The sequence below is a fragment of the Prorops nasuta genome, unplaced genomic scaffold (genome assembly GCF_024137725.1).
Source record: "Prorops nasuta isolate Cenicafe-Biocafe unplaced genomic scaffold, Cenicafe_Pnas_1.2 PNAS00024, whole genome shotgun sequence".
Taxonomy (NCBI): Eukaryota; Metazoa; Arthropoda; class Insecta; order Hymenoptera; family Bethylidae; genus Prorops; species Prorops nasuta.
Genome location: NW_027116821.1, coordinates 2147211 through 2162415, shown reverse-complemented (window position 1 = coordinate 2162415; position 15205 = coordinate 2147211). Strand labels below are relative to the sequence as shown.

Below are 15205 nucleotides of genomic sequence, written 5' to 3'. Positions count from 1 at the left end.
GATCCTCGACAGCATCCATTTCATAATTGAAAAGTCTAAAGAATAATACGGCGTTATTTGTAGATTAATTTCAAGGCGTTTTATCTTTGCGGTGACACGACATATGAACTGTTCTAAGGTAGTCAAGAATTAAGTATTATATTAATAAAGCTATAATAAGAAATTTTTTTTTTCTGTTTTTAAAAATCTTACTGTTTTATCAGATAGAGCAGTTTGCTGTGTGCATCATTTGAAGATCAAAATGACTCGGTAATAGATTTTCAAGTAAGGCCATAGTCTTCTCTGGAAATTTCAATCTAAATTGAGAGGTTGAGGGATCCCTTTAAGAATAAATAAGCCTTTTTTCATTTTCTGAAGGGACAAGCCAAAAAATTAAAAATAATTTTTTTTTAATACTGTAGATTATTATTCAGTCTTTGCACGCTCTTAGGTATGAAAAGATTTCAATGATAAATTAGTATATGCATATGTTTTTCTCTTCACTTTATTACGATTTGCTTGGTGAATTGTAAAATATTTCTTTTTGGTGACCATATCAACTTATAGTCACTATAAACTAGAATCTGATCTAGCAATTGGCTAATTTTATTGGCTAGTCCATTTAGGCAGACACTATGCAAAAAGGCAAAAACTGTGGACAATCTACGACATAAAGAAAAAATTATTTTTAATTTTGTGGCTTGTCCCTTCATAAAATGTAAAAATGGCTAATTCGTTTTTAAAGGGATCTCTCAAGTTCTCCACTCTCTTAGATTGAAATTTCTTGTGGACTATGGCCTTACTTGAGAATCCATTTTCGAGTCATTTTGATCTTACAATGATGCAGCAAACTGTTCTATCTGATAAAACATTGAGACCTCCAAAAACAGAAAAACATACAATTTCTTATAATAGCTTTTATAATAAAATACTTATATTTTGACTACCTTAGAGCAGTTCATATGCCGCGCCACCGAAAAGATAAAGCGACTTAAAAATTAATCTACGAATAACGCCGTATTATTCTCCAGATTTTTCAACCAAATGGGTGCTATCGAGGATCGTTTTAAAAATAGGCAGAAAATGAATTTCATCAGCATCAGGATCAGGAATGTAAAACATTAGGAGATAATATTAGTAATCGGCGTAGTTGCGTGCGTGTGTGTATATGCGTGTACGACAATACTGATCGGCGGAGAAGTACAAATTTCTTTTTTTTTGAAGGGGAACTGTCAACGAAAGTGAAATGAAAGTAATTTTTCCGTTGAATCAAATCCCTGATTTATCGGTTTAAAATTGATTTATCTCAGCAATGATGCTTTTCCGGACCTTATAGTACAGGACTTTTCGACTTAGTTTATGCTCAAGAATATATGGTTAAAATTAAAAGCATCATTGCTGATACACCCTGTATATTGACTCGAAGATGGTAAGTACTTCCTGACGCTATATTGTACCTGGAATATTTATTTTATGCTTCGAATTGGTATTATGCTTTTCCGTTAGCTTTCGAAATATTTAGGGGAGAGTTGGGCAAAATGATCACTCGGGGTAAAATGATCCCTGAGGGTTTTATAGAAACTATTGATACTATTCGTTTAAACATTAATCAATATTAAAATATAAGCTTCTAAATACACAATAATATAATATTGTAATGTCTATTTTTAATACGTAAAAAATTGTTAGCAGCATTTATATGTTTTTCATCATTTTTCTGTAAGATAAGCGATTTTTGAATCATATAGGAAATAAATGTGGGGATACTTTTCAAATCGCAAAATTGGGTAAATCGTAATAGGTATTAACTTTTATTTCTTCTTAAAATTAATTTAAAATCGGCTTTGGTAAAATTTTAAGATTCTATGAAAGATGGGCAGCTCATTTTGGGCAAAACGATCCCAGTGGATTCATTTGTAAGAAGCAGCCGGTGCTCAAAAAGTAGTAACGATGATGACAAAGAATGTATTTTTCATACAACAAACAGTTTAAAAACGAGACTTATTGAGAATATTGGATCCAGTGTACTTTTTTCACGCTTTTTGCGCTTTAAGCGATTATTATACTTGAATAACACGTTTTCTTTTCATAAAATTCAGAATGTTAGCACTAAAATATGCTTTCTACTTTTTTATAGAAAGTATTATAGCTTTTGTCTATCGTATCTATAAATATAAATTCATTATTTTAAATTATTCGGCATGGGATCATTTTGCCCCACTCTCACCTACAAGTTAATTTTTGTCTATTTTTCACCCTTCGATGGCGATATTTTCAATAATTTTGCGTGTTGAACGTCAAACATATAGCAAAAATTATATATAGGTGGTAGCTAATAAATGATAAATATAAGAAATAAAATATTTTTTCTCATAAATTGTTATAAATTTAAAAAATGTATTCTATTTGATTTTTTTACATTCAATATAATTGTTTAAATTTTCTGTAACATTAATTTTTAATGTATATATATAAATATCTTAGAAGACTGGGTCCAATAAGACTGATAGATTATTATTAAACTTTACCTAAATTGACCGTAATTAATAAGAATTAATCAAATAGCTTAATCAAATTATTGAATGATTTGATACTATAGTAAAAAAATATATCAAAGAATGCCTGAAAAAACAAGAGTAAACAAAAATATTATTCAAATGGGCATCAAATTCTAAAGAAGCGCAATAACGCCATCTACGCAGTGCTGCCAATTATATTGCTCAGGATTTTAGGTTGGCTAAAGATTGCCTTCGAGCCTAGGGTGACAAATAAGAAAGGGTGGGGGTAGCTGAGTGCCCTACCCCTGAGCCCGGCTAGCCTCAAGCCGGACTTGGTGAATCTCACCCTTAGCCTGAGTCGAGTTCGAGTCGAGGTGGAGGAACGACTATAGTTGAGTTCGGAATTAAACTCTTTTCACTCCGACGGAGCTTTCCCTAGAATTCCCTATTCACTCCGTCTAGTAATTCTGTGTCCGGGAGCAAGTTAGAGGATGCTTACGTTCAGTGATCTGATGCGGGTTAGGGTTAGACCCAGTTTCAGAGCTGCAACTTTCGAAAAAACTCTAGATGGATCCGAGTCTAGTGAGGAGGCTTCCGCGAGTGGATCTGATCGGATCCGGGTTAAAGGGGATTAAGGTAGGACGTACTCAGACGTGATCGAAATTCAAAACAGCATTGGTAAAATTTCAATAAGCAAATAAAGGTAAACTTAGTTATAAACTTTTATTATTAACATTTTATCACGTAGTTTTTTAATTTCATCAGGTAAAAATAAAAAATTAAGAAGAATTAAATTATATTTAAAATGATAACCTTAATCTTATTTTTATTGTATTTAAATGGCAATAAATTTTCTGTATATTTGCAATTAATTACTAAATTTTTTCAGAAATAAAGATGGATCAATACTACGCTCACAATAGATATGTAGGTATGTAAAGTTTAAATGTAGTACAGAATACTAAAATAGTAAAGTATTCAGTTTTATTAATTATACTTTAAATTCCTGCACAACCCAAAACATTGGAGTGAAAAAAGTGTATTTGCATTAATTATTAAATCTTAATTTCATTAGACTTTATTAAAAGGAAATATTTTAATTAATACTTTCTTTTTTTTGACAGATCTGAATAAATATTACTGGACAATTGGAAGCACAAAATTGTTGTTGGAACATATAAGGAAAAATAAAAATATAATACAAAATAAAAATATTGGTCAAAAAAAATTATGGGAGGTAATTGCTGCAGAATTAGGTAAAAAAGGATATTTAGTTAATGGCAAGCAGTGTTCAAATAAATGGAAATCCTTTAACTTGTTGGTAAAACCTATTGCTATTGGTCACTTGTCCGTTTTTGACACTTCAATCACGTCGGAATACGTCCTACCTTAACCCCTTTAACCCAGACCCGATCAGATCCACACGCGGAAGCCTCCTCACCAAATCCGGGTTAATCTAGGGTTTTTTTCGAAAGTTGTATTACTGCGACTGTAGTAAACCCTAACCCGGATCAGATCACTGAACGTAAACATCCTCTAATATGGAAGAGCTGTGATAGCTAATTGCTATTCTATCCCCACTTCTAAAAGGAAAATAGGGGTAACGATAAATAAGAAATATTGGCACTAATTGGGAGCTCCGTCTGACTAGTTTAAGCGGGAAAGAAGCAAAATTGACAAATGTTGGTTTCATTATTTTGGAATTAAATTTCAAACGTTTGTTTATATAAATCTAAGGGCCTGATAAAGTAAGTGAAATAAAATTTAAAATAATACAATATCGTGTATAGTTAAAAAATTAATCTTTTATTTTTTTTTAACAGTTGTTATGAATAATGAATATAGTTCGTGTAGACTCTACCAATTTTAATTTAATTTATTTTGATAACTGTCTTCTTTCAATTAATTGCAATAATTTAGTAGTACAGCAAAAATGAAAAATTCCAGTAGCAACTTTATCCCTCCATATATTTTTAATATAATTTTATAAACTACTCACTACTTTTTTCTTGCAGTAGGACATCCATTTTTATTTTATCAAAATAAATTAAATTAAAATTGGTAGAGTCTACACGAACTAAATTCATTATTCATAACAACTGTTAAAAAGAAATAAAAGATTAATTTTTTAACTATACACGATATTGTATTATTTTAAATTTTATTTCACTTACTTTATCAGGCCCTTAGATTTATATAAACAAACGTTTGAAATTTAATTCCAAAATAATGAAACCAACATTTGTCAATTTTGCTTCTTTCCCGCTTAAACTAGTCAGACGGAGCTCGCAATTAGTGCCAATATTTCTTATTTATCCTTACCCCTATTTTCCTTTTAGAAGTGGGGATAGAATAGCAATTAGCTATCACAGCTCTTCCATATTCCCTATTCACTCTCTAACTTGCTCCCGGACACAGAATTACTAGACGGAGTGAATAGGGAATTCTAGGGAAAGCTCCGTCGGAGTGAAAAGAGTTTAATTCCGAACTCAATTTATGAATACGACCATCAAATGCGAAGCAAATTGAACAATCGGGCGTTTATTGGACAATGTGCTAGTCCTAACGAGTCAAACGAACTTAAAAACACTCAAATTAGTTGAAAAATAACGCTGTACTGCGCTGTACCATTGTGCCGCGTTCTTGAAGAGAGGTTACTTTTGGTTATTTCCACTTCAAGAACGCGGGACAGTGGTACAGCGTTATTCTTCATCCGATTTGAGTTTTTTTAAGTTCGATTGACTTGTTAGAATTGGCACCTTGTCATAAAGAAGCCCATTTTTGCAATTTGCTTCGCATTTGACTTTTATTAAACGAATTGTTTATTGACTTGTACTGTCGGTGAAGCTCACGTGAGGGATCCCGTTAATCTACCTCGCAGTACCGACCATAACCTACCATAAACCAAACCATGTAATTTCTCATCTCTTTAAAGATTCACCATATATGTTACGAACTATTTTTATTACTGGATAAATTTTTGTTACTCCTATATATGTTCATTTTATACATATACTAGCCATTATTATTATAATTAATTGTAAGTGCATTAACTTTATTATTTTTTTATCAATTTGCTTAATTATATCTTGTAACTATTGTTACAATGTTGATTTGATATTTACTTGTAGGAAATGGCACTCTTTTTATTAGGCCTATTCTTGTTACAAACAGCATCTGTTTTTTCATGGTCAGCGGAGTTTGGTAGAAATGTTACAACTGTGCATATTTATGAAACCATGTCAATTCCTGTTCGGATATCTAAAGATTTTAATGATAAGTTAAATTGCTTCATGACTGCTACCAGTTCGGATGAAAGCATTCTTATGGTAGATTTGGAACTTTTCCAGTCTGATTATGCTTCACATAATTGTCATGGAATGCTTAATATTACTGGAGTCTTTCTTGGAAAAGCAAAAATTATGTTTAACCAGGTGAATTTACATTGTAATATTTTCAATCCCATTAAATAATTATTTTAAATAGTAATTGTTTTTTTTAGAGTGTCACAGATATCAAACATGTTTTATCTGTTGCAACTATACGTCAAGAAAGAGTAATAGATCATATTTTCACAGGCAGTGTTATAATACTCGTATCTTTGTTATACATTAACTTTGGTTGTGCTATGGATTGGTCAGTTTGCCAAGAAACTTTAAGACGTCCCATTGGACCACTTATAGGAATGTTTTGCCAGTTCATTATTATGCCATTGGTAATACCAAAATATTAAACATTAAGTTAGTTAAATATTATGGATATATATAATTCATATTTCTCAGTTAAGTTATGGAATTGGACTTGTTCTCTTTCCAACTCACCCAGAGATGCAACTCGGAATGTTTTTTACTGGTATAAGTCCAAGTGGTGGAGCATCAAATATTTGGACATTGTTATTAGGTGGAAATTTAAACCTTTCAGTAACTATGACAACTATTTGTACACTTGTCGCATTTGGTAAGCTGAAAACTTTAATTTCCCTTATATAAAAAAATTTTATCTAAGAACCGATAATAATTGTATGCTTTTAGGAATGATGCCATTTTGGGTCTTTACTTTGGGCAGATATATTTTTGATAGAGGAGAACTTGCTGTCCCCTATTCAAGAATAGCTTCATTTGCTGCTGGTCTCATAATCCCATTAGCTATTGGCTATTTGATTCAAAGAAAATTGCCAAAACTATGTAGAATTATGGTTAGAATTATGAAACCATTTTCCGCAATTCTAATTATATTTATTATTATATTCGCAATTGCCACAAATTTGTATCTCTTTAAATTATTTTCTTTACAAGTAAGTTTCATGTTGTTATAGGATACTACCTATGATCTATTTATACTTTTTAATTTCAGATTATAGTAGCTGGAATGGGATTGCCCTGGCTAGGTTTCATGTTTGGTGGATTATTGGCATTTATATTTAAACAAACCATTCCTGATATTAAGGCAATTGCTATTGAAACAGGAATTCAGAACACTGGAGTGGCTATTTTCCTCTTGAGAGTAGGATTAAAGGCTCCTGAAGATGATTTGACAACAGGTAAAATTAATATATTACATATTTTAATTATTTTAAATATCTGACTTTTGAATAGCCTCTAATTTTATTCTTAGTACTGCCAGTCTCTACAGCAATAATGACACCATTACCGTTGATTGTTTTTTACGTGATAAAATTGGTACGCGATAGAAAACAAAAAATCCCATCAAGTGACGCATCACTCGATAAGTTTAAAAATGAAAATTAGGTGCCAATTATTCAAGCTTTTATTTGGTTTTGAAAACAATCGTGATGGAAGATAAAGGTTTTTTCTAGAATAACGTTGGACGAATTGGGTGAAAAGTAGATCAAATCTTTTTAAAGTTTAATATTAATATTTTTAAATTTATTTGTTATTAAATGAAAAAGCCGTTAGATATTAAACAAATGTAACATAAATTTATTAAAAATTCCATTATTGTATATTTTAAAAGTATTTACTAAATTCATTTGAATTGTTATTTTTTTTGTATAAATAGGTCTGTCTTGTATCTATACAATGCTATAATAATGAGAAGGTTTATGATGATATGTACACATTATCAGCATTACTTCTGGTAAATTTTGTCATTTTTTATAAATACACAATTACACATTTCGACACAACTATCGTTACGTGCATTACATGACGGACTTATTATCTATTGTATATCTTGTTGAGCAGTATTTTTAAAATGAATAAATAAAAATTTGTCAGAATCTTTAATAATTAATTCGTCATTTTAACCTTACAATTGATCAAGTTAATTTTTCTCAAAAATTACTTTCGCCTAAAAAATATATTAAAAACGTAGAAAGAACAGAAATATTTCGTAAGCATTAATTTTCTTTTGAATTTTAGAGAGTTTTGTAATTAGTGATTTCAGGTGATCAATCATAATTGAAAAAAAAAATCAACCAGGGATCATTAGGTGGCATCTGTTAATCCGTTGACCGTTCCTTCCTGTGTATGTATATATATACATATTGTACATACTATCTTTTACTTCCATAAGCTGAATTCATTTTTTAAAAATTACTGCAGTAATTGGGATATGACATGGGAGAAGAGTGGGGGCAAATATGGCGGAAAGAAGCATGCATTATAATAAAGAAATACATATAGACGTATGTTTAAAAATGTATTTAAACTTAATTGAAATAATATCATGGGTGGGTGATAATCTGAGACAAAAAAGTTAGTAATGGTAATCAAATAATAGCCAGCTTTAGGAAAAGAATGGTGTGTAAAGGTTAAATCCTTCGTGGAGTTACTTTAGCAAATGTTTACTGCACAATACAGCCTAGTTTTTTATTTCTCACGTGCTAAAATAATTCCTACTTCCATAATTTCTTATTTTTTATAATATTAATCAAATCTAATAATCAGTAATAGGTATCAATCATACCATTAATAGCATGCTTAAAATAGTTCTGATTTCTACCACCAGATGTCATATTCCAATCTGTCAGTTGGTACGGCGACAATTTACAGAACGGTCTAGTAATTTTTGTGCTAAGAGGTTGGCAACAAACATGATATCACGAAAAATTCGTAGATTGGAAACTAGAAGCTGAAGGTGCCATATTGTTTTAAGTATGTGTTAGTAATATGTGTAAATGAAGTGGGTTATGAGAGTGAACATGAATTTTTGGAGTAAAATGATTAATTGCAAATCACAACAATTATAGATAAACAAAAATGGATCAGATAAGTTATTTTATTTTACAGTTTATATATCTATTATTATATAAAATGTAAGATTTAGGGCAAATTTCTTTGTTAAAAGATTTATCAATTTTATAGGTACTCTAGTTGAGGATCACATAAAATAATTCTTCAGCTTAAAGGAACGATATATAAAGGGGCCTTTTCATGGTGATGCTTGACGCTACTTTTCAGCGTCAAATTAGTCACGTGACTCGATTTGACGCTGAATTTTAAAATGTGCATGAAAAGGGATGTAACAGCGTCAAAAAATTGATGCTACTTTATTTTTAGCGTCAAGAAATTAGAAAGTAGTCGTTATTTCGTTAGTCGTTGGTTTGTCTGCCTTCACACAAGAAGCATTTATTCGGTTTGTGTATAAACCTCTAATTTTAATTTGCATTTGTTCCATATTGATAAATATCAATTCGAATAATGTCTTTTGCATTAAAACGTTATAAATGGGCACAAGAATGTGCTTTAAAAATTAAAGCAAATAGCGACAGGCAGAAAGTTTTGATAGCTTTGTTAGTTAATGAAATTATGAAAAAGAAAAAATATAGAAGCAAACGGTTTTGGGTGCACCCTGTATTATGTGAACGAAGGCAACATGGTTTTTACCATGCTATTTATCCAGTGTTATCATTAGAAGAAAGTAGATTTAGAAATTACTTTAGAATGACGAAAAGTCAATTAGAAGAAATATTAAATGTCGTAGCACCTTATATTTCAAAAAAGACGGTGGTGCGAGAACCAATATCTGCTGCAGAAAGACTGTGCTTAACATTAAGGTATATATATATAATGTATGAATAATATTTACAAAAACAAATGTTATTTTGTGAAAAATCATAATTATTTTTTTATATGAAGTTGATATTATTATATATATGGTTAGATTTCTAGCTTCTGGTGATTCCATGACCTCCATTTCTTACCAATATCTTATTGGACTAACAACAGTTTCACATATAATTGATGAAACATGCGATGCTATTTGGGCGTGTTTTCAAGAAAAAGTACTTCCTTCTACATTGCAGAAAAATGATTGGCTTGCAATTGCTAATAATTTTGAAAAGAAGTGGAATTTTAATCACTGCATCGGTGCTATTGATGGGAAACATGTTCTTATCCAGGTAAAAATATGGAGAAAAAAATTTACATTTAATCCATAATAATATCATTTTTAAATACGTATTTAAATTTAGTATTTTTCTTTCTTTTAGTGTCCAGATAATGCTGGGTCTTCTTATTTTAATTATAAAAAAACTCACAGTATTGTGTTATTAGCAATATGCGATGCTGATTACATATTTACATATGTAGATATTGGAGCATTTGGCCGTCGTAGCGATAGTGGAATCTTTAAAAGCTCTATGATAGGCAATAAATTTAACAATAAAGAAATGAATTATCCAGATCCGGAGCCTCTTACAGTCGATGGACCGGCTTTACCGTATGTCCTTGTTGGGGATGAAGCATTTCCTTTAACAGATTATCTGCTTCGCCCATACTCAGCTAAAGGATTATTAAATAGTAGCAGAACAGTGTTTAGTTATAGGCTCAGTAGAAGCAGAAAAATAATTGAAAACAGTTTTGGTATTTTAGTTAGCAGATGGAGAATATTAAAAAGGCCAATTATCTGCAAAGTGGAAAAAGCAGAAAATATAGTTAAGGCCATAATTTGTCTGCACAACTTCCTTCGAAAGCAAGATATTGAAATAAATCAATATGTTCCAGAAACTCTGATTGACAGAGAAGATTTTGTGTTTACTCCTGGTTCTTGGAGAAATGAAATAGAAGGCAGTGCCATCGAAGAAATACATAGATTAGGCGCTAACAATAGTACACAAAAGGCAATGGAAATTCGCGAGGAATTTTGTTACTATTTTAACAATGAAGGAGCTATTCCTTTTCAATTCAATTATTGTTAATTATGTGAAATATAATTTCCTTTTCCATTGTACTCTGTAAATTTATGTTCAAATGTTATTACTATAAGATTTATAAATAGTATTTCTTATGCATACAATAAAATATTCGTGTGTAAAATTAACCAAAATATTTTATTTTAATAGATATACCTTATACATCTGTTACCATCATTTTTTCAATTTGCGAAAGGTTAAATCTAAAATTTCCTGCATTGTGTCCAATTGCTCCGATGGTGATAGGCGTCTTATGCGTGATCCAACTAATAACAGAAAAGAATCCACTTCGTCTGGCTCAGGTGGTGGAGGTAATCTTATTTCGGCATTTTGACTAAACGAATTAGCAATTCTCTCCAAGATAGACATCGTATTAGTCTCAGCCTTTTTGTTTTTCATTCTTGTTTTTGAAGAATCTGAAAATGTCATCAAATCAATATTTAAATTATTACATATGTAGCTGCATTACATATAGTGATAATATTATCATTTGTCTACATTACTTGCAGTCTCCGACACACACACATTTTCTTCATCATCAGTCACCGGATCATTATCTAATACTTCTTGACTTGTATTACCCAAATTTGATACAGTACTGTAAATTGTAAAAGTTACTATTATTCAAAGCATTTGCAAATTGATATGAAGAATATGATATACGGCATATTGAATCTTAAAAGTCTTACGTTTTCACAAGACAAGAATCTCTTAAAAATTGCATAGAGCTATAGTGGCCCCATTTCCTATTCATTTCCTTACGGCTAGATCCACTAGGACAATTTTCCGATTGGACAATTTTCCGAAAAGTGTCATGCAGGCTCTTAAATTTAGTTTTAAGTAATTCAGCATCATATTTTCCTAAAAATTGTAATATATATTTTTAATAAATATAATTATAAATTAGTTTCATATATTTTTTTTATGATTATGTTTATTTGGCCGAGAATTACCAAGTCTACTTAGGGCAAGTAAAACTATTGACATTAAATTAATTATACTATATTATATGTTACGCAAAATATAGCATTTTAAAATTAATAGGAGTTGGTTTTACTCGCTCTCAACTTTAAGTATCATTAAAATGGTATAATACCCGTAACATGAGCTTTCACTGGAACCAATAGGTACTCCAAGTGATTCACTTCATGCCAGGGGTATTGAATCATTTTAATAATTCGAAAGTTTAGTATTAGACGTGATAAGACTCGCCTTCATTACCATTAAATTCCTTCGCAACTTCATTCCACAATTTCCTTTTGGTGATGCTATTCCTCTCTTTCAAAGGGAGAGAAAAGTCCCACAAGGGTGACCTTTTCTCCACTGCTAATATCAGCAATTCCTCATCATCAAAGTTCATTCTTCTTTTCTTATTTGGCAAAGAAGATGTTGCAGGAATTTGCCCTGCAAAAGAAGCAGTTTTAATAAATTGTTTTAATTCAAAATTACAATTGAAAAAATTTTTCACTTTTTCGGTTCACTTCATTAGAAGTATTGTAGCTGCACGATGGTCCCTCTAATGCACCAATATTGGACAAAGTTTGTTCATAGCTACACAATGGTCCCTCTAAAGCACCAATATTGCACAAAGTTTCTTTGTAGCTGCACGATTGTCCCTGTAATGTATTATTTTTGGACGAAGTTTGTTCATTGCTGCAAGTCGGCTGCTCCTTGATCATATTATTGTCGGACAAACTGTCCTCTTTTGGATCTGAAATATATAGATACATATAGAGGATATAACTTTTAATTTAAGACAATTAGACATTTTAAAAAAGTAGATCTTTATAAACCCCAATATCTATTATCAAAATTTAATCACTCTGCGGAGAAAACATGCTAATTTTGGAATCAATATATTTTTCCTGTAGAGTAATTATATTTTAATAATTGAAATTTGTTGTCTTAAAGATTATTTATTAAGATACCATAGTGCATGAAGTAAAATGTTATACCCTTTATAATATAAAATCCCAAAAGAATTCTTTGCGCTGACTGGAAATATGTTAGTGACCAATTAAACATATCTATTGGATAAAAGATATTTTCTTTCACCAAAAAATTATTGAAGTCCTGCAGGCATTCATGATATGGAATGTCTTCGTTCCACACCTCCTGGCTGCACAATCCACAGATTTTCGACAATAGATACTCCTACAAAAACAGAAAGAAATATAAATTTTTACCTAAAAGATGTAGTATTATTGTTATGGCATATAAATATGATTATTGATTTTTAAAAGTTATATTAATTATTTAATTCACCTTCTGTTTAATGTATTAGCTACTTACGTTTTCATCCATAATTTTGATTTATTCTTTAATTTCCCCTACTTTATGACAGTTAAGATGCCCTTGATTTTCCCGCCTTATCATTTATTTATTTACCACCTACAAGTGATGGCCATGGTTTAGGCTTATTAACTAGATATGGATACATTCTATTACCTGAAACAATTAGTAACAATTTGGAAAAGAATCATGTTTCAAATCATACGTAATTATCACTGGATTACTTATCTGACAGCTCCTCCATATATTCTTTTTAGCTCCTAATATTCATTCTTGATTCTTCACAATTTTTCCAATATTATATATAAGTATTTAAGCATATTTTGCTATTTATAGCAAAATATGACTCTATAATAATCTGGAAAAAACAAAACAAAGTATCTTATTTTTGTACTATTTCAATAATCAATTATTTGAACCAACCTTAAAATTATTTCTAACCTTACAATCACAGATTTGACAGATTACATGTTGTAGCATTGTTCAAAAAATATATGTAGAGTGACATGCGCACCGAAACAATAAGTTATTTTGACGCTAAAAGCTGACAAAATCCAACTACTTATTTTAGACACTAACGTCAATTGAAGTCACGTGACATGCCTTTGACGCTGCTTTTCAGCGTCCATGTAATTGCCCCTTAAGCCTATAAAATTAAATTCTGTATTAATTTTTTAGGTAGGTAGACAGATATTATCCTTTTAGTGCTCCTTCTGAATGTATATCATTATTGCATGATAATTTGCTTTCTTTTTCATATTTTCAGATAATTGGGCATTGCAAAAAAGAATTTGATGCTTGATGAAATAATATAGTGTCCTGAATAGAAAGAACAAGAATAAAATAATCAAATATATGAAAGTATTAAGAGGTCTAGTTGAAAAAAATTAGGACATTTTTTATATAAAAGTCCTAATTTTATATTAAAAAAGTTATTTTAAACAACACATTCTGTCTACTATGAAGCGGTGCACTCAGTACTTGCAAAGAATATGGAAATTTTTTATGACGAGAAATCAATTGAACATCCTAAGTATTTATAGGTATTTTTTTGTGTATAAAGTTTACGCCTTTACAATAAATCCTACAGTTCAAAGGACAGCTTATCTGAGAAAGATGCTAAGTAATAGGGAAAAAGAAATTTTATCCACAGACCCTTTTGCAGTTCCTAATCGTGAGAGAATCATTTATGAAAAAGAAAACAGAATTAATTTCAGGATTGATTTATTATTGAATATTAATGTAATAATATCTTTACAGCTCATACCATTACAAATGTAATGACGATTCAGGAAATCACAAGTAAACTAAACACATGGTGAAATTCTGTGGATAATAGAATTTAATTTGCTGTTATTTTAAGGGCAAAAATTACGGAAATGAATACGGATACCGAGACTGCCAATACTTTTCTAATCAAATGGTCTACATACACACATGCATATTTCTGATTATAAATATTTTTCAGTAATACAATTTTTTACTTATTATTTTTATTATCCGTTACAGTGCTTTATGCAAAAAAATTCTCAATGATAAAGAGGATAGTTGTATGAAAATGGAATGTCCTTGTGGTAATGGTAGCAGAATTCCACTGAACACAGTAATTTTGAATATTAAACTGAATCTGAAAGACAGTACTGGATACCTTATCGGTTGCCGATTAACTGGACCAGCCGCGGAACGTACTTTGGGCTGTTCTGCCACAAAGTTTCAAGTAATTCAAAGAAGAAGATAAGTTGTACTAATTTAAACAACTAAAATAAATCGAATACAATTTCCTCCATTATAGGCTATGACACTTCCAGAGCGAGAGAGCATAAAATGGACTTTTTTGATGGACGAATGCGAAATTCGGTTACACGTTATTGGACCAACGTCAAAGTTCCCACATACCTTGTACAATATTTTATCAATAGAACGCATTCGAGATATGATAGATGATAAAGAATTCATTATGGACTAAAACTATTATTTTTTTAAGTTTAACCATTATTTATTAACTAATTAGATAAAATTTATATATATATATATACAATGCAATTCAAGTTTAACAACATCATTACTGTTTTCCTGTATAAAATAGTTATTTAACCAATAATAAAGATTCCTTTGGAACTTTTTCTCATTTTTGAGGAGGGAGAGATGAGTTCTTTATTGTACAATGTATATACATGCATATACATACACTGTGCCAAATTGATTCGTGTGTTAATACCTGTAAGATTTGGAGTAAACCATACTATAGTAAAAATATGTGAAATTGGAATAAACTATAGCA

At 30.5% G+C, this 15205-nt stretch overlaps 2 protein-coding genes across 5 annotated transcripts; both read left to right on the top strand.

Annotated features, from left to right (window-relative positions):
• The first annotated feature begins 4936 nt into the window (after window positions 1–4936).
• On the top strand, window positions 4937–7716 carry LOC136781694 (P3 protein-like). Of its 4 annotated transcripts, XM_066740650.1 has the most exons (8): window positions 4937–5329; window positions 5413–5517; window positions 5609–5911; window positions 5980–6192; window positions 6260–6434; window positions 6509–6771; window positions 6831–7017; window positions 7092–7716. In XM_066740650.1, exons 3-8 carry the CDS (start codon window positions 5612–5614, stop codon window positions 7223–7225), a joined length of 1272 nt encoding a protein of 423 aa, XP_066596747.1. In that variant the 5' UTR covers window positions 4937–5329; window positions 5413–5517; window positions 5609–5611; the 3' UTR covers window positions 7226–7716. The 4 variants fall into 4 exon arrangements, with proteins under 4 accessions (XP_066596747.1, XP_066596749.1, XP_066596748.1 ...); XM_066740652.1 differs by lacking the exon at window positions 5413–5517 and having other exon boundaries at window positions 4937–5390; window positions 5631–5911; XM_066740651.1 differs by having other exon boundaries at window positions 4937–5517; window positions 6509–6672.
• Window positions 7717–9139: 1423 nt separating this feature from the next.
• On the top strand, window positions 9140–10638 carry LOC136781833 (uncharacterized). The gene is made up of 3 exons (XM_066740838.1): window positions 9140–9495; window positions 9603–9840; window positions 9931–10638. Exons 1-3 carry the CDS (start codon window positions 9140–9142, stop codon window positions 10636–10638), a joined length of 1302 nt encoding a protein of 433 aa, XP_066596935.1.
• Window positions 10639–15205: the final 4567 nt, after the last annotated feature.